This window comes from Nothobranchius furzeri, chromosome 4 (genome assembly GCF_043380555.1).
Source record: "Nothobranchius furzeri strain GRZ-AD chromosome 4, NfurGRZ-RIMD1, whole genome shotgun sequence".
NCBI classification, from domain to species: domain Eukaryota; kingdom Metazoa; phylum Chordata; class Actinopteri; order Cyprinodontiformes; family Nothobranchiidae; genus Nothobranchius; species Nothobranchius furzeri.
This window is the reverse complement of record NC_091744.1, coordinates 140,734-166,704: the sequence shown is the minus strand read 5'-3', so window position 1 is coordinate 166,704 and position 25,971 is coordinate 140,734. Positions and strand designations below refer to the sequence as shown.

Here is a 25,971-nt window from a genome sequence, read left to right as displayed (position 1 = left end):
TCTGATTTATGGCCTGAGATCTCTGTTCAGTTTTGTCTGCAGAAACCTTATCCTCGATGTGTTGGGAGTTTTCAAGATGGTCCTTTACTTTTTCAACACTTTGTGGGAATATAAATACCTTCAAATTAAAACTGAGAGTCTGCAGTTCTAAAACATCATGTTTGTTTCATTTCAAATCATTGTGGCAGTGTATAGAGCCAAAAATGTAAGAGGTGTGTCAATGTCCCAATATTTATGGACCTGACTGCTGAATGCTGTGATTGGCAAGACACTAAAGTGATCAGACCAATGACGGATCTGCTGAGGCTACAATAGGGTATGGCTAGACCGACCTGCAGAGCAAAATCTTTTGCTATGCTAGGTTTAGATTTCAAGACTACTAATGTAATAGATTCAGTCAACAAAACAGTTGGGAGCCGAAACTAACAAGTTTACCACTGTGGTCTAAACAGTGTACTCCACAAGTTGACCACCACTTGTCTCTAAGCATTTGCTAACAGTAGATGTGAGAGGGGAAGCACAGCTGTGATGGGAACTAAGCTGAAAGAGGGTGGGGGAGAGTTGTGAAATACTGAAACAGGAAGCCAGAACTGCAGTAGGAAGAGGCGTTCACGCAGTCATTTAATTTTACTGAAAGGCTGCAGGCCTAAGAAGGTGCCATTTCCTGTAATACTTGCACATAAATGTTTTGTCTCACAGCACTGCACATATTGGTCCAGATAAAATTGAGATAATTTAAGGGAGAATATAGGATTATTGAGAAGGAATGTTTTTTTTTCAAGGCTCAAGGCTTTTTTGTGGTTGATTGCTACAGAGCCATAACTGACATATAGTGCACTGTGTCTGACGTCAAAGCTTTATTAATACATCTAAAACCCTGTCCGTCTTACAGGTTGTTCAAGTTCTGCATCGAAAGATCAGAGAGCACTAGAAGCTTGCTTAAAAATCTAAATTGTATGAATATTTTAAAAAAATACTTTTCTGAATAGAAAACCAAAACACACCTTTGCACTTGAACACTGATTTAAAATGACATGTTATTTGTAACTATCTGCACTGAATTAAATATTCAGTAGATACTGAAATGCCGTTATAAAATCTAAGTATTATTTTTTTTAATGAATTTCAGTTTGCAAATGATCTCAGAAGTTTTTTGTAAGCGTTACTTGAAAAAATTGCTTTTGATGGTCCTACACCAAACCACCAATTTACCCAAGAAGCACAAAAGATGTAAATAAACATCAGGAAGCTTAATGTGGTCACGAGAGCATTCAGCTGAAAACACAGGTGTCAGTGTGCTTCACTCCAGTATGAACACAGTTGTAGCGTCCAGCAATGGTCAGTTTAGGTACAGCCTGACCGTTCACCATCTATTCAACATCTGGTCAGAAAGGAGACACAACATTGCATGTGTTCCCTTTAAATGAGCCTTCACACCAGCTGGGATTCAGACTCTGCAAATCTGAAAGATAAACAATAACTTTCTTCCCAAGGTCCCATCTGTCTGCCTCCAGAAGAAGAACTCTGGCTCGAATTAATTGCTAAATTCAAGAATGATTATAAACTACTTCTATGACTTATAATCTAGCTAATCATTAAATAAACATTTGTTTATTACTACTTATAATAATTATGGTATAATGAAATGCTTCATTAATCTGCACACTGAATGGATCTATATTATGTGTCTAATAAAATCTGCAATGTGTTCACCATGTTTTGACTACAAGGTTCCACACCTGCATCCACACATAACAAGAACAGCTAAGTTAAAACCCGACACATGATATTAACCCAGTCAAAACATCCTGTATCAAAAAAGGCGAGTTTCTGAGATTCTTGGTAAAAGATCTCCAAACTTGTCAGCCTCTGATTGGATGTCCAAATCATAACATCAAATCCTTAAAACTGAATTGCTTTGAGTGATTTAGCAGTTCTAGAGAAAGCTTTAGACCGGCCATCTTTAGCCATATCTCTTTAGCCATCAAAGATTTTGATGTCGTCAAAACCTTTTTGCACCTACAAAGCTGAGACAGCAAACAGTTCCTGCAGAACAAAGCTGATATTGTTCAACTCCTTAAGAGTTTTTCCTGAGACGCAAGCCGATTCCAACCTGTGCTGCCTGGTGACAACTCGAGCCTGGAAAAGTCGGAGCTTGCAGTCAGTCTACTGGACCTGGGTGCCCCGAGGTCATCCGACCTCTCTGACCTCCGTATCTGTGACGAGGGTCATCAAAGGGTGAGGTAGAACACAGAGTCATTGCGTCTGAATGTGCTTCTGATGATAACAACTTCATAGTTTAACGCAGACCAAATTCTTTTACATCCAGAAAACAGCTTATTTTGATAAGGACGCTCTGACTGATATAGCATCCACACATAGGTTCCAGACATTACCTCCATCCATTCACAGTAAATAATAGTTAACCAATTTGTCGTGTTTTAAATTGTTTGTAAAATAAATTCTTACTTTTATAAACTTGACTCTTTCTTGAAGTAACACGAGGTGTGGTTGATCACTGAAAAAGCAAAGAACCTAGATCTTATGAATTAAATCCTAGAATCTTCTGATTAATTACAAGAAAGACCTCGCAGCTTAATATTTTATATTTATATAGAATATTACATCTTCGTGGTCATAACAGATACAATCATCAATCTTCCTCGGCTACACAGTTAACTTAAATATTTGTTGTCACATTAACAAGAAACATCAGTTTTAACATTGTGACAAATGACACACAACACAAATGATTTATAAGGTATACAGCTTGTTACATAAACATGTGTCTGAAACTTATTGCACTATTGGAGATTTGGAAAATCACAGAATTTTTTTAATGATACATTATTTACCACTATAAAGTAAACACAGAGACCAAAGTACTTTCAAACTTTAGCACATGTGTATTCCAGAATTATTGTACACATAAAGACATTTTCTTTATTACAATTCTTTCTTTTGGTATATCCCTAAAGGCCTACATCAGAATAAGGAATGCTCTTCTTTTGTAGGACATTTATATAAATTATATTACACACGTAGATATTATAGCGGTGTTGAAAATAACACGAGTGTTGTGTTTTTCAAAGATTTCTCATTTTTGAATTCCCAAAGCTTGGGGTGTTTTTTTTTTCACCTCTTGAGGGTTTCCTGTTCATAAACTCCAAACTTTAATGTTGTGTTACCTGAGGATCTTTGTTTGGGGTTAGGGTTAGGGCTAGGGTTGGGTTGGGTTGGGTTGGGCATTGTGACCCAAGTACATTCATCCCAACTCTGTTTCTGGCTGGTTAGAAAAAGTTCCTCCTGGAGGATGATTAGGAACCATGCGTTATCGATGCTTTATTATTCAAAGACTAAATTGTGAGGGAGCCTTTTCCTTTGGCTGAGAAGCCCCCTCACTGAGTTAAGTTTTACTGTTGACATGACATCAGATGGGTGGATGCACTCGTCTTGTCTTTTATTAACTACTTATTTTGATGCACCAAACACCAAACCAAAGGAAATGAGAGAAAAAGACTGTCCCCCACTTCAACCCCTTGATCTTCTGCAGAATGTTGGTCTGTCCTTTGTGGTTTTTCCTGGCAAGAACCGGCTTCTTTGCTGCCCTTTTTGGAAGCAAATGATCTCATTTAATAATCTCTTCCGGCTATGTGATGTTGCAATCAACTGCAGTCTATCAGCTCACTCTTTGTAACAGTCTGAAGTAATGTACAAATGCCATCATAGACACAGATTCAACAAACTTCATGAAAAGTATTATTATTTGCGTCATTTCCTAAACTTTTACCTCTTAATTTTATCCACAAGCAAAAGAGGTGATTTCAAATGAACTCTTTTTAAAAATCTATTTTACACAATAAAGGAAAAAACAGAGTCAATGCTCAGCCATTCTAATAAAATGTTGTTAACTGAATTTTCAATGCCCCCAAATCTTTTGCCAAAGTTTGAAGTAGCATTAGACATCATCTGTGTCTTTGTCACACTACCCGTGAGTCATTTCAGAATCATTTCTCAGTACTGACACATTTTTTTCTCAGTCCATAAAAAGAGAAGTTACTGGTGTCAGTGCACTTATCCTGTTTGTGAGGTGTTTTCAGACTTAAAGCAGAATCACACTGTGCTACAGTAATAAAGACATCCGTGGGAGCAGCATACCAGCTGCAGCTCAATCCTGAGGGGTTTGGTTTATCACCTTCTTCTTCCGAACTGAGACCAAGTCATAGAATGGATCCTTAGTGATACTCGCTCTGTTTGAGGAAAGGATGAATGTCAATAAACATGTTTCGTAGATAGAATAGAGAATAAAATAGAATAGACTTTATTAATCCCACTTGAAGAAAAATAATAAGACTACAGACAAACACATACAAGCAGTAAGCTATTATTCTAACCTTGATGAATAAGACACTAATTTATTTTCTCAGTTAGTTGAAATCACCTAGGGAGGTGGAGTACATGCTTCTCAACACAAATGTGCACACGTTAATCATGCTTACACACACACTCACACTCCATCCATCCATCCATCCATCCATCCATTCATTCTCTTTCGCTTATCCGGAGTCGGGTTGCGGGGGCAACAGCCTAAGTCGAGAGGCCCAGCCTTCTCTCTCCCCTGCCAATTGGGCTAGCTCTTCCGGGGGAACCCCAAGGCGTTCCCTGGAAAGGCGAGAGACATAGTTCCTCCAATTTGTCCTGGGTCTCCCTTTGGGTCTCCTCCCAGTTGGATGTGCCTGGAAAATCTCACCAGGGAGACGACCAGGAGGCATCCTAATCAGATGCTTGAGCCGCCTCAACTGGCTCCTCTCAATGTGGAAGAGAAGTGGATCTTCCCCCGAGCCCCTCTCAGATGGCCGGGCTTCTCACCCTATCTCTAAGAGAGAGCCAAGACACCCTTCGGAGAAAACTAATTTTGGCCGCTTGTTTCTGCAACCTCGTTCTTTCAGTCACTTGCCAAAGCTCGTGATCGTAGGTGAGGGTCAACACATTCTCACACCCGAAGCGTCGAAAACTGACGATGAGTTACCAAGCGTTTGTTTCCAATGCGTTGGAAGCCCCAACACCCCCTTAAACTTCTTAAAGCTGTTGCGCACAACGCCCCTCTCAAACATGGTTAATGGGAAGTTTAGGATGAGGAACAGGGTTAAGGATTGGAAGGGGTGAGGGGAAGGTTTAATAGCAAGAGGTTAGAGGTTAAATGTCAGTGAAATGTGCGCTGTACCATGGGCGTCGGAAACCAACACTCTGGCACAATTTAAAGTTGGAGTCCCAATGCATCAGAAACAAATGCTTGGCCACCGCTTGGTCGACACTTCGGCTGTGATAATGTGTTGTGAGGGTTGGAACGTAGATCGACCGGTAAATCGAGAGTTTTGCCTTCTGGCTAAGCTCTCTTTTCACCATGACAGACCGGTACAATGCCCACATCGCTGCAGACACAGCACCAATCTGCCTATTTATCTCGCACTCCAGCTTTCTCTCACTTGTGGACAAAACCCCAAGATACTTAAACTTCTCCACTTGGGACAGGACCTCATCTCTCATCTGGAGAAGGCATCCTACCCTTTTCTGACTTAAGACCAGAGTCTCGGATTTAGAGGAGCAGATTCTCATCCCAGCCGCTTCACACTTGGCTGCGAATTGCTCCAGCGGAAGCCGGAGATCACGTTCTGGTGAAGCCAACAGGACCACATCATCTGCAAAAAGCAGAGACCCGATTCTCAGGCCACCAAAATGGATCTCCTCAACACCTTGGCTACACATACAAATCTTGTCCATAAAAGAATAGTTGACAAAGTGCAGCCTTGGTGGAGTCCAATGCTCACTGGGAAAAACCCGACTTACTGCCGGCAATGCAGACCAAATTGCAGACTCTGACAGCGGTCATACAGGGACCTAACAGCCCGTATCAGAAGGCCTAGTACCCCATACTCCCAGAGGGGCGCGGTCAAACACCTTCTCCAAATCCACAAAACACACGTAGATTGGTTAGGCAAACTCCCACGCACCCTCCAATACCCCCCCCCCCCCCCCCCCAATGCTGTTTTCACACTGAAAGCATCACAGGTGTAAAACGGCAGCAGAACGGTTTACTGGCGATCTTTAAACAGTCTTTCACACCGGCAGAGTCTCTGCAGCAGAACAGCTTCCTTGCTGTGCTCTTTGCTGGATTTATTAGATTACACGATCCCTCGAGACCTCAGGTCACGGTTTGTTTATGCTATCCGCCATTAGCCCAAAAAGAAGAAAATTACATTTGACATTGTTGTTTGATGTCATAGATGATATTGCTCTTCTCCACTGCCAGGAATAAAGCCATGCAAAAAAAAAAAAAAAAAAAAAAAAACCACAGCTGTGCTTCTGGAACAATGCTGTGAGTAAATAAGCCATTGGGTCACATGTAAGCTTCATATATATGAAATTGCATCGCTGTAGTACGTTTATTTTGAAATTTACCAGTGATTTTACATTGAAATCATGTGTGATTTCCTGTCTAGCCCTATGTTAACTACGGAAATTGGCGCATCCCAGAAGCAGCAAGTGGCAAAATTAGAACCTGATCCTAACTTTAGTGGTGCAGCGTGCCGCTTCTGGGATGCACCTGGAAATTGCTGCATCGCTGCTGGTTTGAGTCTTGAGTCCAGATAGAAACGACATTGACACTCTAAAATAATTTTTTTCTAAAACTGGTTCTTTAGGGGAACACACTTGTAATGCCACATTTGCATTTTCTTGTGTTGACAGCCAAAACAACCTTCTGAAACTCATGATGTGGTAGCACAATCTCTAAGCTAAATCACTAACCATCTTCTACTTCTTCCTGCTTTCACATTGGGAATGCGTTATTATGCTTATGCTACACACCTAGTTGCTACTGTTTGGCTGTATTTATGATACAGGTGTGGTGTAGTTACTACAGCATTGAATGTGATTTGAGGATTTTTAGCCTTATTGCATTTCTAGAAACAATCCTGTGTTTCTATGGATGTTTTTGAAAGAGAAAATGAAAATAAGGTTTCTTTGTGGGCATGGCAACATGTATTAAACCTTAAACAGGTGTAAATAAACACAAGCTATTTACTGATCTGTGTGTGGGAAAAGAACCAAAAAACAATGTAAACCGGTCTTTTTTATCATTGTGATGTATCTAATTTAGTCGTCGTCGTTGTCTTCCTCCGCTTGTCCGGGTCGCGGGGGCAGCATCCCAACTAGGGAGCTCCAGACCGTCCTCTCCCCAGCCACCTCCACCAGCTCCTCCGGCAGGACCCCAAGGCGTTCCCGGACCAGATTGGAGATGTAACCTCTCCAACGTGTCCTGGGTCGACCCGGGGGCCTCCTGCCAGCAGGACATGCCAAAACACCTCCCCAGGGAGGCGTCCAGAAGGCATCCTGACCAGATGCCCAAACCACCTCAACTGACTCCTTTCAATCCGGAGGAGCAGCGGTTCTACTTCGAGTCCCTCCCGAATGTCCGAGCTCCTCACCCTATCTCTAAGGCTGAGCCCGGCCACCCTACGGAGGAAACTCATTTTGGCTGCTTGAATCCGTGATCTCGTTCTTTAGGTCATTACCCAAAGCTCATGACCATAGGTGAGGATTGGGACGTAGATCGACCGGTAAATCGAGAGCCTGGCTTTCTGGCTCAGCTCCCTCTTCACCTAATTTAGTGTTGCACATAATTTTTTATGTTTATTTGCCCCTCTGATTTGTTTGTTTATATTTGTGTAATTAAGTGTTAGATTTCTGACCTGATGGCTTCAATCCAGGAATCTCTTTCTTCAGCACTGGAGGCACAAATGGTGTAGGACTGGTGCTTCCCCTCCACCACCCTGCCATCTGTCTCTGTTTTACACGCTTTGATCTTCTGACCTCTACTGTTTGGGTTGTACAGCTCCAGACAGTACTAAACGACACCAGACAGCTAACATCAGAGTCATTCTGAAGCATCCCTTGAATGTTCAGTTTAACTGGGTTAGATCACAGACGTACTTGTTTTCGAGTGGATGCCACTTCTCTCACACAGAGATTTTCTAGAGGGATGATACCTCTGGGCTCTTTATCCTGAAAATAGTTTGGAAAACAAATGGTCCTCATTAAAATATAACGAGCCCTAATAAGCAACACTTAAAGAGCCTGTTATAAATTATAAAATTTTCCTACAAATATATATTTATGAATTTTCTTCTGATATGTAAACCTTACAGTGGTAAATTCAAAATAATAAAGGCAGCTGTCAGTCAGGATGAACCATCGTCTCTTCCACGTCTTAACGCGGCCTCCTGATATACAAACACATCAAAAACATGTTTCTTGTTACTGGAGGATTACAAATCTTCAAAATTCCCCATCAACAAAAATACAACAGAAACTTCTAGAAGGTATCTGAGTACGTCGAAAACTTGCGAAACCAAACCACTACGGATGTTTTGGTCACATGTAAACTCAAAAAAGTCCACTCTCGTGCAGAGTTATGCTCTTAGCACTTCCTCTCTTGTTTTTTTATGGGTCAGTTTTAATATGATACACAAATAAAAGAATCTTGTGTTAATAAAGTGATTAAACAAATGAATAAATTACCAAGTTTGAGCAGCCAGCCTTCTCTCTCGGGGTTGAAAAACGTGTGAGTTAGATCATTTCCGTCATCCTCGGGTATTTTGAAAGGCTCGTTGCGTATGCTCTCGTAGAGTTTCTGAAAGTAAAGGAGTTTTTCAGACTTAGTAAGAAGTTATAAAATAAAAGTTGGGAATATCAAGGATTATGTGATTTGCTGCTTCTCCGGCTTGGACAGATTAGACGGGGGTTCTATTTCTGACATCACAAAAGGGAACATTTTCAAATGGGTTGTTTTAGGCATGTATTTCCTACAACAAGCAGACAGGAAATGGCTGGGTGGGTTTTTGTTTTCTCCTTTGGGTGTTTATAGAGTCAGCAAAGGCCCACACGATAGCACGCAAGGTGGTTTTGGCATAGTGTGTCCCCTTTAAATAACCTCTTTTTCTTTTCTGTGCCCAGCAGGATGTTCTCACCGAGAGCAGATCGTTAGGCAGGTCTTCTCCATTGTTAATGCCTCTGTTCATGGAAATAAAGCGATCCAGATTGGTTTTGTCCTTCACGTTGGGGTTGTGAAGGCTGGTGTTCAGCATGATGATGGCAAACGACAGGATGTAGCATGTGTCTGAGAAAGAGGCAACAAAGTAGTAAAATGTCAATCAGTCTCTGAAAATACAACAAATACCAGATAATGTTATGCCCAGAAAGTCTTCAGGCAAAGAAGTGAGGCCACACAATCAATTGGACCAACCTGCAGACTGGAAGACGTGAGTGTTGCATTCACAGTAGCGTGTGGCGAAGGCCTCCATCATTCGGTCAATTTTCTGAGCTTCACCAGGCAGACGGAAACTCCACAGGAACTGTCTGTCACGCAAACAACCACAGTGGATAAACGTGACACATGTTGACCACAAAACCTACATAAACATGTAAGTTTGTGGTCAAACGTGTAAGCACCTGTTACAACACACCTACAACTGAAACTTGACCTTTAGGTCCCACTTTCTTTCCAGACTAGTTTGGATAAAATGGTTATAGAGCATGTTTTCCCATTGTGCATGTCAGATAGTCAAATGCTGTTTTGCAAACATTACTTTACAGAATTTGAACAGCATAATTGTAAAACATGAAGAAAATATTGTGTAAGAATGATAATACTGCTCATTTTGGAAAACATGGTCAAATGTTACAAAATGTTTCAGTTGTTCAGTGGTGAGGTGAGGATTGGGACGTAGATCGACCGGTAAATTGAGAGCCTGGCTTTCTGGCTCAGCTCCCTCTTCACCACGACAGATCGGCTCAGCGTCCGCATCACTGCAGACGCCGAACTAATCCGCCTGTCAATCTCCCGATCCCTCCTGCCCTCACTTGTGAACAAGACCCCAAGATACTTAAACTCCTCCACTTGAGGTAGGACCTCTCTCCCGACCTGGAGTTGGCAAGCCACCCTTTTCCGGTCGAGAACCATGGTCTCAGATTTGGAGGTGCTGATCCTCATCCCAGCCACTTCACACTCGGCCGCGAACTTACCCAGCAAGAGCTGAAGGTCAGAGCTGGAGGAAGTTAGAAGGACCACATCATCCGCAAAAAGCAGAGACGAGATTCTCCTGCCACCAAACTCGACACACTCCACACCACGGCTGCGTCTAGAAATTCTGTCCATAAAAGTAATGAACAGAACTGGTGACAAAGGGCAGCCCTGGCGGAGTCCAACCCTCACTGGGAACAGGTCCGACTTACTACCGGCTATGCGGACCAAACTCGCGCTCCTCTGGTAAAGGGACTGAATGGCCCTTAACAGAAAGCCACCCACCCCATACTCCTGGAGCGTCCCCCACAGGGTGCCCCTGGGGACATGGTCATAAGCCTTCTCCAAATCCACAAAACACATGTGGATTTGTTGGGCAAACTCCCATGCCCCCTCCATCACCCTTGCAAGGGTATAGAGCTGGTCCACAGTTTCATGGCCCGGACGAAAACCATATTGCTCCTCCTCAATCTGAGATTCAACTATCGATCGGACCCTCCTCTCCAGTACCTTGGAGTAGACCTTTCCAGGGAGGCTGAGGAGTGTGATCCCCCTATAGTTGGAACACACCCTCAGGTCACCATTCTTAAAGATGGGGACCACCACCCTGGTCTGCCACTCCACAGGAACTTCTCCTGATGACCACGCAATGTTGCAGAGACGTGTCAACCATGACAACCCTACAACTTCCATAGCCTTGAGATACCCAGGACGAATCTCATCCGCCCCCGGTGCTTCGCCGCTGTGTAGTTGTTAGACTACCTCAGCAACTTCTGCCCCCGAGATTGGACAGTCCATTCCCAGGTCTCCCGGCACTGGTTCCTCCTCTGTGTTGAGGGTCTGACCTCATGAGGAAATTACTATGCAGTGATTTTCTCCAAAATGACTGTGCTTAAATTGCTCTGAAAAGCAAATAATCACATCAGCGCCAAGAAACTTCATTTCCCATGATGCTTTGCACACGGAAGCATTGTGATGATGTCACCGCCTAATACCAGAAACACGTTCTGCGCATGTGCAGGAGGCGGGAGCTCATGGACGCTTTCCCGCGACTTCAAAGACTATAAATCATTAACGGAACAAAGAAAACTCCGTTCTTTTGCCCAGGATACCTGGCGGTAAGGACACGCTTGTCGAACGCTCCGACTCCCTTGAGCACGCGGAAGCTCTAAGTGCCCAAGTTGAGCCACGGAACCGCTGGAAAGCCACTCCAACTCCATCAGGACCTGGCTGGGAACGAGCGGAGCTCCATCCAGCTCTCAGAGACGCTGTAAGTTGTCAAACTCAGCACAAAAGAAACTTCGTTCTCTTTGTGTCCAGCCCGTGGAGAAACACTCACGGAGAACGCCAAACAACGGAGAAAGCATCAAACCGACGGACAACGCCGAAAGCTGCGGAGAAACACGGAGAACTGTCAAATCAAAGAGGAAGGGACTTCTGGTGATCAGAAACTCATCTCTTTCTCTCTCTCCTTCTTCTATTTCCTCTATAGTCCAGAATAAGCAATAAAACCGCGCTATTGCTTAAAAAGTAGCTTCGTGTTTTCCTCTTTCGTCCCAAACACGTCCGTCGGATCATTTTGAAAGAATAAACTGCTTATTTATCATTGTTTGAATATCTTTAAATGTTTCCTACTATGGCCAAGTGGTGAAACTAAAAGATATTAACTTGTGATTAATCTTTTGTGTTGTTTCATGATCCTTTGAAATGTTTTGAGTGATTTAAGGTTAAGTTACTACTGATTCTAAGTGCTTTGGAAGTTAAAGTGCAAGTTGCCACCCCCACTTTAGCCAGACAAAGGGGTCAGTCATCTTGTATTCAAGACTCCATTTTGAATCCATACACACACACACATACACACACACACTCTACTCCTTTGTGAGAACAAAGGACCCCATTCATACATCCTCCATCACACGCAAACACATCCATCTTCAATCATATCACGTGGTTATTATTCATTTGTTCCATTGTTTATTCATTTAACAAATTGTTTAATTAAATGTTATAAAATTCAGATTTTTGTGTCCAGTAGCTTTGTTGTGTCCAAGAGAAGTCTCTGCTCCGAGGATTCTACGAACTTCAAGAAAGACTGATAAGAGTTTTGGATTCAATTTTTCCCCGGTAGAACGGGGTGGTGCCCCGGATGTCTAAGAATATCTTAATTAATTAATAAATCAGTAAATATTCTCATATTTACAGAATTTATTGAAGAATCCAAAAGTAAGTTGAAGCTTACTAATTGTTCGCTCCTAATAACCCCAACATCGGAATGCGTAGGTGGGATTGAGGAGCTCCTCAAAGTATTCCTTCCACCGTCCAACTATAGCCCCAGTTGACGTCAGCAGCTCCCCATCCCCACTGTACACAGTGCGAGCGAGTTGCTGCCTCCCTCTCCTGAGGCGCAGGACAGTTTGCCAGAACCTCTTTGGAGCAGATCGATAGTCTTTCTCCATGGCCTCACCAAACTCCTCCCACGGCCGAGATTTTGCCTCGGCAACTGCCACTGCTGCACCCCGCTTGGCTATCCGGTACCTGTCTGCTGCCTCCGGAGACCCAGAGACCAGCCACACCCTGTAGGCCTCCTTCTTCAGCATGACGGCTCCCTGAACCTCTGGTGTCCACCAGCGGGTACGGGGGTTGCCACAACGACTGGCACCGGCCACCTTGCAACCACAGCTAGCAACAGCCGCCTCAACAATCGCACAGTGGAACAAGGCCCACTCAGAGTCAATGTCCCCCACTGCTCTCAGGACGCGGTCAAAGGTCTGCCGGAGGTGGGAGTTGAAGACCGTCTTGACAGGTTCTTCTGCCAGGCGTTCCCAGCAGACCCTCACTATGCATTTGGGTCTGTCAGGTCTACGCGGCATCTTCCCCTGCCATCTGATCCAACTCACCGCCAGGTGGTGATCAGTTGACAGCTCCGCTCCTCTCTTCACTCGGGTGTCCAAAACATACGGCCGCAGGTCAGTTGATACGACTACAAAGTCTATCATCGACCTGCGGCTGCCCTGGTACCAAGTGTACCGATTGTCATCCTTATGTTCGAACATGGTGTTCGTTATGGCCAAACTGTGGCTTTCACAGAAGTCCAATAACGAAACACCTCTCGAGTTCAGATCAGGCGGGCCATTCCTCCCAATCACACCCCTCCAGGTCAAGCTGTCATTGCCCACGTGAGCATTGAAGTCCCCCAGCAGGACAATGGAGTCCCCTGATGGAGCACTATCTAGCACTCGTCCCAGGGACTCCGAAAAGGGTGGGTACTCTGAACTGATATTTGGCCCATAAGCACAAACAACAGTCAGGACCCGTTGCCCGACCCGAAGGCACAGGGAAGCAGGGCCGGCTTTGTCGACAGGCGACACAGGCGGCCGCCTGGGGCGCCATCTGATGGATAGGGCGCAAAATAAAAAAAAATAAAAAAAGTTCATTAAATTCATGTTTGTAATATGAAATGCACTCTCTAAACACTCAAAATTCCCCTTTGACATGATATGAAATTAAAACATCAATATTTAAATTCTAACGATCTGGCTGCATTTCGAGCTCCCGCTTGAGCCACCGCTCCGATGCATTTGACTGTTAAGGTTGCCATACAGATTACGTGTGTGGGTGGCACTGTAGAAGGACTTCCTGTTGTCGCGTTTAAACGTTTGATATTTTACGAGGAAAAGAACGCCTAAGCCATCGGGATCAGCATTCCGAAAGCGAAGGAAGGAAGAAGAAAATAAACGGGCCCAAAGCAGAGGTATGTAGACTTTATAAGTTTGGCAAAGGAACTTTTTGCGTTAGCATTGTAGCTAACTGCCTCTCCTGCCACGCACGGTCCACGGACGGACCCTCGCTAGCTGTTTACACACACAATACAGTATCTGTAACTTTAACCAATTCATTTTACTTTTGAATCGTCGTGCCCAGATGCAGTGAGACAATGTTGAGTCTCACTGTGATGATGAAGAATGTAAGATTTTTTACTGGTTTTTGGAGCTTGATTGCAGCCTTTTATGAACGTTGTTTTGAATTTAATATTTGTATATCAGAAGAACGTTAGGTGTGGGTGTAGCAAATTTTCAACTTTGTCCGACACATCGGGCGGGCGGCACCGCCGCCGCCGTTGCGGTGACTCCCCCGCTGCCGCCGGGCCCGGCGGGGAGTGAGAACTGCCTAAACTCAGCATGACATCTTATTTCGTCTCTTTCTTGTTTACGCTGCAGCGTCTTCATCCAGGCATCACGCAGCACTGGGCTACAGTCTCAGCATCTAGAACCAGGTGAGTAAGTTACTTGTTAGGCTATTTGTAATCAGCAGTAGAAACGGGCTTTTTCACGTTAAACGGCTTATCACATATATCGATATGCAAAATTAATTCATTTAAATCCACACCAGACACGTGTTTTTGGCACAATCAGTGCAGCATTGATTTAGCATTGAGAATATTAAATAATCTCAACCTACACATCTGAAATCGTCTTCTTAAGATGTTATTGTCAGTTAGGCTGTAAATTTGTAAAAAAGGATGGACGTTAGTTTTTGTGACATAGTGAGTCATCTTCAAGGTAGAAAGGTTTATGCCCTGAAGAAGGTCGTACCGAAACGCGTCGGTGTTTCCTTGTTTAATAAATGAAATCCTCAGAGTGCCTCAGATCACCGGATCTTCTTCCTCATGTTCTACTATTTATTTGATGCTGAAGAGCACCTGAGAGTGAGACATACGTTTTTTCAAATATTCCCCATGGATGCACTCACTTCCACCTGTTTTTGATCATTTTATTCATGTTTTCATAGAACAGATTTAAAAAGATCAATAAAATAAAAAGTCCAGTAATATTAAAAATAATGAAAAGCATCAATGCACATGACTGAGGAATACTGAACGTGAAAGTGGCGCTGTTCTTAATTCATGCATCAGAGGGTTAAGTGTGTGTGTGTGTGTGTGTGTGTGTGTGTGTGTGTGTGTGTGTGTGTGTGTGTGTGTGTGTGTTTTTTCACAGAAGAAGAACCCAACACCAGCAGACTCAGTGCTCCAAGCCAACAGCCTGAAGAGACGCCATCATCAGCTTCAACAGATGTGTGTGAACATGTAGGAGCTGCTGGCCCCGTGGATCCTGCTGACTGGCCACAGCAGTAGAACAAAATGGAAAGTAGAACTTTCTTTATGATGACACTTTGATGTTTGAGTTTTGCTTTTGATTGCACAGTTGTTGATTTTGCATTCCCCCCCCCCCCCCCCCCCCCAATGACATTTGCACAACATTTTGAGTTGTTGGTTATTGTAATATTCTCAGGTTACTCATCTTTCTAGCTTACATTTATTCTTCAGGCTGTTGACTTTAAAGAGTTGCTGTGTGAACATTTAAAATAAAAAATTAGTAACTAAGGAATAACTGTGGAGTTGCGTTTTCCAATGTGTGGACTTGGGTTTGGGTTAGAGGCGGGGGGCGGGGGGGGGGGGGGGGGGGGCGAATGGGCACTCTCGCCTTGGGCACCAAATTACCCAGAGCCGACCCTGCAGGGAAGCTACCCTCTCATCCCCCGGGGTAAACCCCAACACACAGCCAGAGAGTCTTGGGGCTAACAAAAAGCCAACCCCAGGCCTCCGCCTCTCACACGGAGCAACTCCAGCAAAGGAGAGAGTCCAACCCCTCTCAAGGACTTGGGTTCCAGAGACAATGCTATGTGTCGAGGTGAGTCCGACTATATCTAGCCGGTACCGCTCAACCTCTGCCACAAACTCCTGCTCCTTCCCGGCCAGCGAGGTGACGTTCCATGCCCCAAAAACCAGTTTCCTTGTCCGGGGATCGGACCGCCAAGGCTCCCACCTCGGTCTGCCACCTGATCCACACTGCACTGGACCCTTCATGTTCCTCCTGCGGGTGCTGGGTCCACAGCTGTGATTACATCACCATGGTAACTTTCAATTTAACTATTAGGAGAAATTTAGTTGGTCATTCTACTACAAGAAGCTACATTAATGGACTGATTTTTGTTTTGTTTTGTTTAACTAGGAACATTTATTTTCTGTAGTTATTCTTTTTTTGATATTTCCTTTAGATGAGTGGTTGACTAGGGCAGTGCTGAGGGGGGAGCGGCACACCAAAGACCACCGCCCCGAGCTCACCACTCAGAGACAAAACAGAAGCCAGGGACAACACACACACACACACACACACACACACACACACACACACACACACACACACACACACACACACACACACACACACACACACACACACACACACACACCCCTGCTCTTGGATGACAACATCATCACCACCACCCTCCTCTCCTGGTTAGAGATTCTCTGACGGAGAATTGTTTTAGATTGTCTGTTTTATGGAAAGAAAGTTTTTGAGCAAATAATTGAATTTACCCCAAGAAAAGTAACAGAATCTGGTCAAGCAGACATAATGAGACACAGCGGCACCACGCACCGAAATCCAGGGCAGACAATGGCTTGGGACCCCCGGTCCACAAGTGGCCCCGTAAGGGTCCACAAACTGAACTAACCCAGAACTGCAACAGTAGTGAGACAGTGCAAAGCTGTCATTGGACACCACTGGTGCCATCCCACAGTTGTTGGGGCCTTCCACCTCCCACCTGACTTCTTAAACAGAGACCAACCACACACTTCCTTGTCTGACACCCCAGTCTTGTCTATGTCATGCCGCCTCCTCCCTACTCGAACTGACTTGTCCGTGCAGCAGCAGCAGCCACCTATGCTCCCAACAGGTCTTCTTGCTTGGGGCCCCATGACAACATTGCAGAGCCACTGTTGAGACAGATGTGCGGGTAAAGGGGACTAACCTGAGAGCCTGGACCAGGTTTAAGTCAGCAAACTCATGCAGCTCCACAAAGACCTTTAGCGTATCAAGATGGAGTGTTTCCCTGTGTGAGAAAAGAAGAAAGGAGACTAAAAGTTTTTTTTTTAGAAGAAACCAGAAAGCACAGATGAAACTACATTTACTCATCCTGAACTTGTTATTCCCGTCTTGTTAACCCTCTCAGGCTCAAAATAAGTTTTGATAAAAGGACGAACAACTAAGTCCTTACTAAATGCTCATGAAATACATATGTGGAGTAACCAGGTAGGTAGGTTTTAATGTTGCAAATCTGCAACGCCTGCCTCCAGAGAGTTAAAGCTGTTTTGCTTTTAAAACAACTCTAAATCTGTCATTTTTTTCTCTCATGTTCTATGTCATACTTTACATGCTATCTTTGCGATCTCTCCTCTGTTTCACCTTTCTCCAAGGAATTCGCCGATGGCCGTCTTGTTGAGTCCATCCTCCTTGTATAGAAACTCTGCGATGGACCGAGCGCCTCCATCCAGCAGCTTGTTCTCCACCAGGTAGTCGACACCCTGCATAAAAGTGAATTCCATTTTTATTCTAGTTGATGAATTCACATCTTGTCTGCATGGACCAGCAGAGGTGGTAACGATTGCTAGTTTACCCATTTTAATTAACTAGCTCTTTTAAAGATTTCACTTGGGAGAGACCAAGACGAACTATGATTGGATCTGCGAGCTGATGGCTAGTCACAGCAAAACCAACAACTCCAGACTCAAAATGATCGTGGTTTCTGCAGCTGTTATTTTTTACTTTTTCACACCTATTATCAAGGCCACTTCATACTGGTATATTGAACTCAATGGTTGTTTGCACAAATAAGCAAGTGCAGTCAGCTGTGGATCTGCTGGCATAAACACTAACTGAAGAAATTGAAATTTTAATAAAATAGCTTTTGCATGCATTACAATGATTTGAGTTTATATATATTTTTTAAATTTGTTATTATGACTTTTTTGGGGCCCTTCCAGGATTAGTCATTTAAGGGCTCTGTCACTTTAAGAAAACAAGCTGAACTGGCCCCACCCACCCATCCCCCACTCAGGTTGCTATAAGCTGAGAAGCTCTAATATTCAGAAGAGGCTCCGAATAGAGCTACTGCCACTCCAATATTAACTTGTCTGTGTTGAGTGAGGTTTCTACAACAGTTTCCCTTTTTGTGACGTCATAAACAGGAAATAAAAAAAACTTACATCTGAAACCAAACACTGACAGAAAGCCAATGAATTTGATTTTTTTTTTCTTTCTTAATGTTTGGAGCATTGGCTAGGGAACGCCTTGGAATTTCCCTGGAGGAGCTGGCCCAAGTGGCTGGGGAGAGGGAAGTCTGGGCCTCTCGACTGGCTACTGCCCCCGTGACCCGACTCCGGATGAGAGGATAAAAATGGATGGATGGATGTTTGGATTATTTTAGAGGCCGTGGAGACCCACTTGGCAGCAAAAAGGCTGCAAAAGGTGAGTTTTGCATTATTTGTCCCACTTAAAACAACATTTGTGTCATTTATACTTAGACTAGTTGTTAGCTTATCAGTCAGAGTCTAATTAGAACTAATCTTTGCAGCAACTCAGAGATCTATTGACCAAAAATATTTTGCTTTCAACTTTTTCACACAGCCCCAGCCCCACTTCAAATTATTGTTTTCTTCATCATCAAGTAAACTTGGATTATTTCTGATTCTGAATATCTAATCTTTTAGTGGCGCAGTGGTTAGACCTGTTGCCTTGCAGCGAGAAGGTCCTAGGTTTGATTCCCGGCCTGGGATCTTTCTGCATGGAGTTTGCATGTTCTCCCTGTGCATGCGTGGGTTCTCTCCGGGTACTCCGGCTTCCTCCCACGGTCCCAAAACATGACTGCTAGGTTGTTTGGTCTGTCTAAATTGTCCTTAGGTGTGAGTGTGTGCATGGTTGTTTGTCCTGTGTGTCTCTGTGTTGCCCTGCGATGGACTGGCTCTCTGTCCAGGGTGTGCCCCGCCTACCTGCCCGTTGACTGCTGGAGATAGCCCCCCCCCCCCGTGACCCTGCGTGGACAAAGCGGGTTCAGAAGATGAATGGATGGATAGTCTTTTGTGATCAGTGATGAATCCATAACAAAGCAAATTTTAGCCATTAGTCAGAATTCTTAAAGATTATTCATCACTCTCTAATGCTGTTGTGGTTTAAAGTCAAGAGGAACCATTGGTACCTGGAAAAGTTCATATTAAAGTTGAAAAAAAGAGCTAGAGCTACACAGTTTCCCATTCTCTGCACTGCATGTTAGTTTCACAATGATCTCATCTGAAGTTGCTAAAACAAAGTGCAGAGCTTCCGTAATCTCAATTCCTTAAAACTAATTTCTGTTCCTCTTTCCTAATCATCACAGGCTCCCTATTTTTTATCTTTTGTGATCTAATGTAAAGCATTTCCTTTATCAAGGCAATGACCAACATGGTGTTTTAAAGAGAATTATGAAGTAAAACAGTCTAACCAATCACAAACACAAACTGCACAAAATAAAGTTACAGTGAGATGACTGACTCTGCAGAAAAACCATAGAACTGCTGGGAGCCACAGTTTAGCCGCAGCAGTCAAACACAACACTCAGAGTGATCGATCAAAAACGCTGTTACAGCACACACACACACACACACACACACACACACACACACATAGAAAATAGCTCCTGGCTCACCTTTTTGGGGTCCATGTTGAACTTCTTCTTTCCTCTTGAAAACTGTTTGTTTTTCTCAAGTGTTTTGCTGCAGAACATCATTAAAAATAATTTTAAGTTATGTTTTGTGTGTTAAATTGAGATTTCATACGTGTGTGTGTGTGTGTGTGTGTGTGTGTGTGTGTGTGTGTGTGTGTGTGTGTGTGTGTGTGTGTGTGTGTGTGTGCGTGCTTAATGAACTGAACTGTATTGGAATGTTTACTTTATGCCTTGAGACAACCCTTGTGATTTGGGGCTATAAATAAACTGTATTTGTATAGCGCCTTCTTAGGGTTCTACAACCCCCCAAATCACTTCACAACACAATCAGTCATTCACCCATTCACACTTTCACACGCTGGTGGGGATGAGCTACAATGTAGCCACAGCTCCATCTCTCCCTCACTCATGAAGAAGACCCACGAGATACTTCAACTCCTCGACTTGAGGCAGGACCTCATTCCTGACCTGGAGAAGGCATTCTACCCTTTTCTGATTCAAGATCATGGTCTCAGATTTAGAGACTTTTATTTGTATAAAAAACAAAAATATGCACCAAGACTTTCCAAAAATGTTTATTTGACTTTAAATTGTAACAAAACATTCAAACATGCAATTGTTTGTGTGTGTGTGTGTGTGTGTGTGTGTGTGTGTGTGTGTAAAAATTTATTTTAGAATAAAATGTTTAATAATTACTGTTAATTAAAAAGAATAATACTGAATAATTAAACACTTCTTTCTGCAAAGTCCGTGTGTGATAGGATTGTTAGAAAACAACTACAAAACTGAAACGTCTTTTTCATTTCTAATTTTAAACATGATAACCAAGGAAAATAACGTGTGGGTTGTTAAGTAGGTGCAGGGTTTCCCCCCAGACTAAAACTCACCTTTCTTCTGCAGACTCAAAGCTGAGGATTTCTGCCATGACGTTGTCGATCTCAATCTTTAACTTCTGTTCATCAAAAAACAATTAAAAAGTTAATTATTAGATTCTTTGATAGTAAAAGCCAAACAAAATTCAAATCCTAAACCTTGAGTAGATTATTGTGTAGCTACTGAGACAGAATCTACGTTTAAAAATGACCTGGATGTCATCCAGAAGCTCTTTCTTGTACATCTTGATGCTCTCAATCTCCATCCTCTCGTCTGCAGTGAAATCTGAGGAAACTACACAGACAGGAACAAAAATATCCATCAGATTGTGCAGCACCAGGCTAAAGGTCAAAGGTGACAGATCATCTGCTGCTGTGGCCCCCAGACTCTGGACCTCTCTCCCCCTGAGCCTGAGATCAGTGGACTCAGTGGTCTCCTTTAAAAAGCAGCTGAAGACTCACTTGTTCAAGCTGGCTTTTGTATGACCTTCTTCACCTCTCTCTCTTTGTTCTGCTCTCCCCACCTATTCCACCTTCCTCAGGATCCACTGGTTTCCCTCTTTCCTGTTCATTCTCTCTCTTAACATTTTTTGATCACAATTGCGTATTTTTGTGCATTTTAAATATAATTTTAAACATTTTCTAAATGCTTTTTTATATTTTTACAGTTTTTGCTTTTGTGAAGCGCCTCGTGATTTTTATCTTGAGAGGCGCTACAGAAATGATATTTTCTTTTTCGTCAGTTAAATTATTAAATAGTCCCAACCCATGAAACACTCTGTGATTTCTCTGGAAGAGTCTAAAGAAGCCGAACAGCTGCTGTGGTTTTCTGTTGAATTACAGTTTCATCCATGTTATAGGTATAAATCTTAAAACATACACACACATACACACACACACACACACACACACACACCTAAAACATACAGAAAAATTCAGAATGCTCATTTTAAAAGCGGATATCCAAACTCTGCATATTTCATTTCTATCAAACCTTCACACCTCCTTGGAAATGTTTTAAAGTAACGTCAATTAAGTTACTAATTTTCTAATTTTATAGAAAAATATATTTTAAGCAACAATCTGATCTGAAGTATCTTCATCAAGTCTATGATGCTCTCGGCACCCCACCTCAGTTGATGTTAAAGTGACAATGTGTATTTTCCTTGTCGAAATGGAGCAATGCATACACAAATCATTGTAAGCAAGCAGTATTTTTGTGTTTGAGTAAGAAGACCTCACCAACGGATACCCATTAGGGTCAAAAACCTCCAGCAAAATGAGAAGCACATCTAATACCCTTTCATCACTGCAACAAGTGAAGAGGTAAAACAACTACGTTTATGGGTGAAAGTTTTGTAACCATTTGTTATAAATCAATAAATGTGTTTTGTCCTCACGGGCTCCAGTAGAAGGAAGCACGGCATCCATTATGGTATCGCGACTTAGACCCACTCCCATGTATTTTAGACTCCATTTTTATGGTCATATGTTCCAAAGCCGCCAATGTCCTTCAACAACTGGGGATCATTTAATTCATTTTCAACAATATTTGGATGGATGTTTCCAGAGATTAATGGTAAAAACTACACATTGTCGCTTTAAGAAAAGTTTCATTTTCTCTATATGTTGTAAAAATCCATCTATTTGACATTTCCACACTCCTACTTTTCTCATGTCTTTTATTTGCTTTTTCAACCTCTCCACCACCCCAACACCTACCTCCAGTCTCATGATTAAGCTCTCATCATTTGTTCCCCCCTCTGGCCACCCACGCACACCCCACTGGTTGTCTTTCACCTTTAGCTTCCTAATTCTAGCTTTGGCTGTTTTTCAATAATCACTCCCCACCACTGCCACATTTACTTCTCCAGTACTCAATGCTTTGTTGTAATTCTGTTTGTTTTCTGTTTGTTTTGTCTGTAAAGCACTTTGTGACTTCTGTCTGTAACGTGCTATATAAGTAAACGTAATCACTCTCGCTCCTTTTTTTAGTCTGTGAAACGCAGTAAGCAAGAGAAAATGTAATCAGAAACCAGCAGCACAAGTTCTTGATAGCTTCACAGCTCCTGACTCAGTTAGCTTGGGTGTGCTGAATGTTCCAGTGACCAGCACCACCATGTTTGTTGACCTTAACCAACTCCTGATTGAGGGAGGGGATGCCGTTACACAGCAGAATGTGACCAGAAGACCTGACGAGAGCCATTCTGCAGCACCCGAAGCACCCAGCTGACAGAATTTACAATCAGCATCTGAAGGAGGACGGAAAGTTAAAAAGACTCCTGGATCTCGTCCTCGGAGCAGCAGACCGGAGGCGTCTGTTGTCTCCTTGGCGGATATTGTAGCATACAAGCAGCAGATGCGTGTTTTGTGTCTTAGTGTTTCCATTACATGTGCTTTTTCTGAAGAGGGATAGTCCCCTATTAGAAACACAGGAGAGGTCGTGTTTAAAACCGCTTGTGTTGGCAGGGGAGTCCCTGATTGGATTTAGTTGAAGTTTAGTGTTCAGTGGTAAAATTAGAGGGTGTATCTCAATGCCAAGGAACCTTGCCTTGATGTCTTTGTCCCGCCCCTGTTGCCTAGGAGATATGTAATCAGGAACCTCCAAGGCATGATCCAATGTTCATGTTCTACCAAGGCATCTGTTCTCCATTTGTTAGCCGTTTAGCTAGCTGAGCAAGGATACATGGGAGGTGTCTTGTAGCCTAGCCTTGGTCAAAGATTTCCCAGAATACAACGAGGTATTTTCAAAAGGATGGCGGATCAGAAGCCAGCAGCCACTTCAGGGGCAAATTTAAAGTTTAAATGTAAGTACATTGGGTACTTATTGTACCCATAAGGTTGATATCTAAAATGTATTTTTTATATCCAAAGCAGTTATCTATGGTTGGTTAGTTAGCTTAATACTTGCAGCTTTTTTGGCTAGCAGGTAGTCACTTGCTTACATATTTACTTTAACCAATATATACACAATTAAAATGGCTCGTTATATATTTATATTGAAACTTACACATATAAAATATGACATTACCTCCCGTGTCATGTGACGTGACCACCGCGGAAGCCACAGTCACGCGATGCAATTCTGTTCCATTTAATTGTCTTCATTGATCAAGGAAGGACACTGTCCTTCTAAGCAAGGCGCCTGGCCTCGCAAGACATCGCCTTGCGAGGCCAGGCGCCTTGACAGTAAGAAACACTTCAGTCTCGGTTTAGACGTGGTGGTTTCACTAACAAAACACCTTTACAGCCGATTCAGCTCTATCAGAGAGCTTTGTGTAGATCAGGGGTGGGCAATTATTTTTTCCATGGGGCCACATGAGAAATAGAAAATATTGTGGAGGGCCGCAGGCCAAAAGGCTGAAGTCAATTATGCATAATATTAATGGTATTTCTTTATAAAAAGCAGTAAATACCATTGTTTCTTCAAGCTGGTAAGAGTAGACTATATGTTATAAATGAGCAAAAAGGAAAAAGTGAGGTTGGCTTACAAAAATGTGATTTATTCAAATTTCCCAAGGCAATGGTAAACAAAGTGCACATTTGGTTTTTGTTAAACATTTGTGACTTATATTAGTTAACAGTTTCAGTCACATTCACTCCAAAACACATTCTGAGTTTCAAATATTGTTGGAAAGAGGTTCTTAGCATTCTACAGACACACAGTATTGTCTGTAAAATAAAATCACTGAACTGTGATCTTGAGAAAGAGGTTTAAAAAAAGTGTCCCAGTTCACTGCTAGTTGCCTACATTTGTGGTCCAAACACCTTATTTTGTGTTTTTAAGCAATTTTTTTCTTATTCAGTGAGAGAAATCTAGTCTCTGCTGGGCTTTAACGAGTGCATCAAAGTCAGGTTGAATGTCTGAGGTGGAGAAGCGAAGCACAGCTGACAAATGATCATCAGTGAGAGAGGATCTATACCTGGATTTTGTAAACTTCATCATTGAAAAATGTTTGTTCACAAATGTAGGTAGAGCTGAAGAGAACCAACATCTTCTGAGCATGTCTCTTCAGGTTTGGGAAATCCTCCTTAAGAGAAGAGTAGAAATCCAGCAGAGATCCTGAATCTCTGCTTTCGAGTCCCAAACCCTCTTCAGCACTTTCCCCAGGCTGAGCCATCTGACAGCTGTGTGGAGTCCTCCACAAGAGCCACAAACTGTCTGTGATCCATCGCCCGCGCCCTGATGAAGTTTATTATTTTAGTAACAACATCAGTAACATGGTTGATTTTTAGCACTGACTTGCACAACACATGTTGGTGTATAATACAATGCAAAAACACCTATTTTTGATCTGCATCGATTTCTGTCACTTTATCTTGCATGCGTTTCAAAAGTCCGACATTTTTCCCTGTAAAGCCGGACGTACACTGCGACTTTTTCACTCGCAGCACTCAGCTTCAGCTCAAACTGTACGACTTCCCCGCAGAGCAGATCTCACGAGTCATGCGCTCACACTGTACGACCCAGTTCTCGCATGCGACCTGACTGCTCACACTGTACGTCTGGTAGCAACATGTCGGCCCTAAAAATGTGCTAAAAATAGCAGTTTTTACTCAACACGTTAGACTTTTTTGTCTTGTCTTGCCTGTTGTCCTTCGGGAGTGCTGCTGGAGGACACACAGGGATTTATGGGGGTTGGATGAGGAAAACGAAATAAAGAAAGTAAATCTGTGTTTTGTGATCAGTTTAATTTGACATGAACACGACAAACACGCTTTCTTGACAATCTTTGTGAGTAAAAAAACGTGTAGAAACAAAAACGAACAGCGTGTGTTATTAGGGAAATAGCGAGCGACAAGCGTTGATGCAGGATTGCGCGCGCATGCGCCGTGAGTGGTTCTGATACTTTTTGGGTCGCAGCTGCTCGCAGCGCCGCTTCAACAGTGCGATACCCTCACGAGGGACGAGCGAAATATTAAACACACCAGAGTGCGACCTCACGACTGCTGATCGGCGGCTGGTCACGTGGGCTGTGTCTCAATTCAGGGTCTGCATCCTACCTCGGCCGGATTCGTCGGCTGGTTACGTCACAGCGCCGCGACTCGGCCTGTCCCAATTCGAAGACTCCTTCAAATGCGGTCGACGAATGCGGCCTTCTTTTCGCCTGAATGAAGGATGGGTCGGGTGTATCCTTCAATAGGTAGCATTTCCCAAGATGCCTTGCGGGCCGGCCGGCAGAAAAACTTAAAAACAATGGCGGACAGTGAAGCGGGAGCTGTCGGAGAGGATTGCGCATATAAATGTCAGTATAAACTTGAAAACTGTCAGTTTAAGGACTTTTTGTGATACATGAACGTTATTTTAGTTAGAAATGTTACAGTAAAAGTGCTTGTATTGCGGTCTCGGCTCGTATGTTCGGCCGCGCTCGGTGTCGTACTTCTCCCGCTACGTTTCCCCCTGATTTTAATAGAAGTTTGTATTTTAGGAACAAAAGAGAAAACCAGGGAATTTATTAAGCTTAGGACGGAGATGGACCA

General features: G+C 43.1%; 1 protein-coding gene across 2 annotated transcripts in view; it reads right to left on the bottom strand.

Annotated features, from left to right (window-relative positions):
• Positions 1 to 2,591: 2,591 nt before the first annotated feature.
• Positions 2,592 to 25,971, bottom strand: part of cyth4b (cytohesin 4b) — a 28,017-nt gene continuing 4,637 nt past the window's right edge. Inside the window, exons 2-13 of one of the 2 annotated variants that reach the window (XM_015968709.3) lie at positions 20,703 to 20,785; positions 20,506 to 20,570; positions 19,601 to 19,667; positions 17,326 to 17,444; positions 16,892 to 16,972; positions 9,305 to 9,417; positions 9,030 to 9,178; positions 8,581 to 8,692; positions 8,206 to 8,282; positions 7,993 to 8,064; positions 7,752 to 7,906; positions 2,592 to 4,250 (exon numbers count right to left, since the gene is read on the bottom strand). In XM_015968709.3, the coding sequence (XP_015824195.1) occupies positions 4,169 to 4,250; positions 7,752 to 7,906; positions 7,993 to 8,064; positions 8,206 to 8,282; positions 8,581 to 8,692; positions 9,030 to 9,178; positions 9,305 to 9,417; positions 16,892 to 16,972; positions 17,326 to 17,444; positions 19,601 to 19,667; positions 20,506 to 20,570; positions 20,703 to 20,785 (1,175 nt within the window). In that variant the 3' untranslated portion in view covers positions 2,592 to 4,168. Of the gene's footprint in view, positions 4,251 to 7,751; positions 7,907 to 7,992; positions 8,065 to 8,205; positions 8,283 to 8,580; positions 8,693 to 9,029; positions 9,179 to 9,304; positions 9,418 to 16,891; positions 16,973 to 17,325; positions 17,445 to 19,600; positions 19,668 to 20,505; positions 20,571 to 20,702; positions 25,522 to 25,971 lie in introns of those variants that run through there. The other variant, XM_015968702.3, reaches the window with a different exon arrangement.